Consider the following 4,473-nt stretch of genomic DNA (forward strand, 5'->3'; position numbering starts at 1 on the left):
GGTCCTGGCCTCCAACAGCATCATCTGCCCCAACCACTTCACCGCGCGCAGGGGCTGCCGCAACCACGAGCACGTCAACGTCAGCTGGTGCTTTGTCTGCTCGGAAGGTGAGATGGTCAGCGCTGGGTCCCCTGTCACCAGGGAACAACGCCCTGGGAAGAATTCATTACAAAGGGCAGAAGCTTTTCCCATCGAGAATGTCCCAATGGGAACTGCAGAGAACACACTGCCTTCCTGTCTTTCCATGTATAAGTCCAACTTCAGGCTAGGACCTTTTCTGGATCCTTAGAAGGGTTCTTTTTTTACCATGAGTAGGGCCCAGTTTTAGAAAAGGGCTTGCAGGAGACCATCATTGCCTTTTTCCAGCTCTGTCTGGAAATGTGGAGTGCAGGGCTTCTGCACAGTGACTGATAAATTCCTGTTCCTTCTCTTTGCAGGGGGCAGCCTTTTATGCTGTGAGTCGTGCCCGGCTGCGTTTCACCGTGAGTGTCTAAACATTGAGATGCCAGAGGGAAGCTGGTATTGTAATGATTGCAAGGCAGGCAAAAAGCCACACTACAAAGAAGTAGTCTGGGTGAAAGTTGGGCGCTACAGGTAGGTGAAGATAGAACAGACTTGTCCCCATCCTTCTTCATGCAGTGCTCATGGTGACCGAGGTGAGAAGCTGCTCCTCTCTGCAGGGTTCAGTGCAGCAGCCTCTGGCTTTTTTGCATGCACATAGCTTGCAAAAAATGGTAAAATGTGAGCTTTCCTCCTCCAGTAGTCTCTTTTCTCCCCACCAGGCTTGCTGGTAGCCCTCACACACTTTTTCCCATGTCTCCATGCAGTAGCATACTTTTGAGGTGGCTAGAAGTGGGGAAGCCAGAGGTTTTTCATCTGCCCTTTCCTGTGTTGCAGGTGGTGGCCAGCTGAGATTTGCCATCCTAGGACAATTCCTGTCAACATCCAGAAAATGAAACATGACATCGGTGAGTTCCCTGTGCTGTTCTTCGGCTCCAAGGACTACCTGTGGACCCACCAGGCTCGTGTGTTCCCTTACATGGAAGGTGATGTCAGCAGCAAAGACAAGATGGGGAAGGGCGTGGATGGCATATACAAGAAAGGTAACTTGTACATGGTCTTTCCCTCTTTATTCCTGTTTGGAAAAGTGTCGTTCTTGTAGCCAAGAAAAATGTCTTCTTACAACTGAAGTGAAATGAGCTGCTGCTTGTGTATCATCCAGCATGCTCAGAGTGTTTGAATCCCACAGAGGGAGAAGGGTGTGCAGATCACAAATGCTTCTCCAGCTCTGACATACCCTCTCAAAATCCAAGTGAGCTGCTGCCATGTCAGCTTCCCTCTGTGTAACACAGTCATTATCTTGATATAAAAGTGCACTTGAGAGTTGTGAATGCGGCTGCCTGGCATCTCTGCCCAAGAGGGCAGGCAAAGATAGCCAACAGATGGGATGCTTCATCACCCATGGGCAGGCCCCTGACTGTAATTTCTGCACTTCCCTGCTGCACTGGCCTTTTTTTTCACCCTCCTCTGTTGAACCTTGGGAGCACTGGGTGGACACTGGCTGCCCAGCTCTGTTTGAGCAAGAGGGAGTTCCTCATAACACAGCCTGTTTTCTCACTTAGCTCTTCAGGAAGCTGCTGTGAGATTTGAAGAGTTGAAGGCACAGAAAGAACTGAGACAACTTCAGGAAGATAAAAAGAATGACAAGAAACCTCCTCCCTACAAACACATCAAGGTGAGGGGAGGTGGTGGGGGGCAGGTGTGGAAGACAAGTCTTGAGCTGTCGGTGCAGGTGATTTACAGGTATACAGAAACATTTCTGATGTTTGGGTGTCTGGCTGTTCTTGAAGGTTTCTTTGATCCTCTTTCCATCCTCAGCAAGCTGGGCAGCAGTAACAGAGGTGCTCTGATTTTATGGAACAGATCTGGTCATGTCTGTGCTGTCCATGTCAGTTGTGTGGTCTGAAGGAAGTGTCTCTCTACCTTGAGAACTCAGGGGAGAGGGCTGGTAATGCTCAGTATGGTCAAATGCTCCGTGCTGCTGGTGGCAAGATGGGCAAACCAGGTGGTGCAGGACAGGAGGTGGTCAGGGTGCAGTGCAGCAAGGTGTGGAGGTAACCCACAGTATCTTGTATCACCTCTGCTATTGTTTTGTATTTCTGTATCAGTTGGTGGCTGAACAGAAATACTGAAGCAGGTGTACAGGCTGCAATAGCAGCCCTCTTCCTCAGTTTTGGGGAACTATTCATGTTAAGGGCTGTTAGTTATTATTATTACTGAGTTAGAATTGGAGCAGCACTGGAAGTCCTACAGGATGGAAGTGACTTGAGAGGAGCACTGGGGCCAAGCATGTGCCTGTGTCTGGGAAGTGGATCCCAACTGACCAGAAGCCCATTGATTCAGGGACTGTGTTCTTTTTTTATTGCTTCTGTCTGCTCCTTCCCTTTTTTACATGGCAAAATATGAAAGCTTAACTGATTTCTGGCACTTTTTGTATCTAGCTAGGATTTCCAGGCAGGCAGGTATATCCTGCATGAGTTACTGTGCGGTGTAAAGAGCACAACTGAATGGTGTAGCAGCAGTATGGGCCAGGCAGCTTCAGTGGAGGAAGTAGTTTCTCATTATAGCTATTTTTAGGCCTCTCTGGCCGCAACATGAAGGAACTTTGGAAGCAGTTTAGAGCCTTTGAAATACCCTTTTATATAAATAATGATGGTTGTGGTCATTAGTCATGGCAGCTCTTCTGAGGTCTGGGTGCAAGCTGTTTGTCTCTCTGAAAGCACAACAGTTTGCAGGAGCAGATGGTGAACTGGAGAAGGCTTCAGGGTGGAATGCTGAAGCTGGTTGTGTCTACTCCTTCTAAGGAGATCAGCACCTCGAGGTCCATCCCAAAGAACACGCACACGAGAAACTGCTGCAAAATACACTTGGGATCCTTCGTCATGTCAGGCTTGTGACTAGTCCAAGCACTGCCCTGTTTTGGTTTTGTTCCAGCAGTGCCTCAGAGAGTAGGGCAGGTGTGCTGGGCATGTGTGGTGTGAAATGGCAGTGCCAGAGCAGTGCCAGTGGTGGACTGACCTAATCCTGGGAGTCTTGCCACTCTTAATGAGATGACGAGTCTGGGTAAGAGATGGGAACCTGAGTGACAAGGAAGGTTGGAGGTGGAACACAGCTCTGGAAGGCAGGTGGAGGAGACTGTTGAAGAGATTAATGAGGGATTTCTGCAGAGTTTGCATTTGAAGAAAGGGAGATCAGGACTGGGCCAGCCTCAGTCAGGCTGTCAGTGTGGAAACTGTGGGTGGGACCTGGTAACTTACCTGGGGGCTGGAATAGTTTTGCTCAAATCCCTTCCTTTCGTGTTCTGGGAGAGGAAAGTGAGACAGTGGCTCACCAAGGGAAAGAACAGCAAGGAGCTTTTCTTCAGTGTCTCTCTCCAAAGTCCTGACTCTCTGTTGCCTGCTTTTCAGCGTTCGCTGCCTTTAACCAAACCCCAAGGACCCAGCTCATGCCACAGACACGCCAGTCGCTTCTCCACCTGGTGCTGCACTCTGCTTCCTTCTGGAGCGGTTTTTAGAGAGCTCCTTGGCTTAACTCTGAGCTCCTCTTTGGGCCTTCCAACCCCAGCCTTGTCTGGTTTGGCTTCCATTTACATCTGCAGGACAGTTGGGTAGGGAGGTAACTGTGTGGTAGGCCTTCTGTCACAGGTGTGACAGCTGAGAGCACAAACCATCTTGAAGGTAACATTGAAAAAGCAGGGCAGTAAGGGAAAGCTGAGGAAAAGCACCTGACACTCAGACTGGGAAAGGTGCAGTTTGGTGCAGAAAGTGTTTTGGTGCTGATCACAGGGGTGGTGTGTGCCCAGCAAGAGCACTGGGTAGGCCACCTGAGCTGGATGTGGGCACAGCGATGATGGGAGGGGAACACCTGGCAGCCTCTCACCCTTCCAGGGTCACAAAATACACACTGCACCAGGTGATGCTAATGCGGAACCTGCATCCTCCTGAGCTCTTTCCTCTAACCTTCTGCCTCTCAAAATAGCATTCCCAGAAGTACAGCTGTGCCTGTACTTGTGTCCTTCCGCCCCTCGCTGTCACTAAGTCACTGCAGCCTGTCAGCTCATAGGCAAGGGTGGAGTGTAGAAGTGCCTGTCAGGGTAACCTGTAGTTCCCAAGAGCTCACGTCCTTCATGTGCATTGAAGGTGAACCGGCCGGTGGGAAAGGTGCAGATCTTCACTGCAGACCTGTCCGAGATTCCACGGTGCAACTGCAAACCCACAGACGAGAACCCCTGCGGCCTGGACTCCGAGTGCATCAACCGCATGTTGCTCTACGAGTGCCACCCCATGGTGTGTCCTGCTGGTGAGCGCTGCCAGAACCAGTGCTTCTCCAAGCGCCAGTACCCTGAGGTACAGATCTTCCGCACGCTGGCACGAGGCTGGGGCTTGCAGGCCAAAACAGACATCAGGAAGGTAC

General features: G+C 50.5%; 1 protein-coding gene across 1 annotated transcript in view; it reads left to right on the plus strand.

Annotated features, from left to right (window-relative positions):
* NSD1 (nuclear receptor binding SET domain protein 1) overlaps nt 1-4,473 on the plus strand; it is a 44,695-nt gene that overhangs the window by 22,171 nt on the left and 18,051 nt on the right. Inside the window, 5 exon segments of the mRNA XM_017728045.1 lie at nt 1-107; nt 438-594; nt 898-1,103; nt 1,623-1,735; nt 4,200-4,469. Of these exon segments, the coding sequence (XP_017583534.1) occupies nt 1-107; nt 438-594; nt 898-1,103; nt 1,623-1,735; nt 4,200-4,469 (853 nt within the window).

Source organism: Corvus brachyrhynchos, unplaced genomic scaffold (genome assembly GCF_000691975.1).
Source record: "Corvus brachyrhynchos isolate BGI_N302 unplaced genomic scaffold, ASM69197v1 scaffold21, whole genome shotgun sequence".
NCBI classification, from domain to species: domain Eukaryota; kingdom Metazoa; phylum Chordata; class Aves; order Passeriformes; family Corvidae; genus Corvus; species Corvus brachyrhynchos.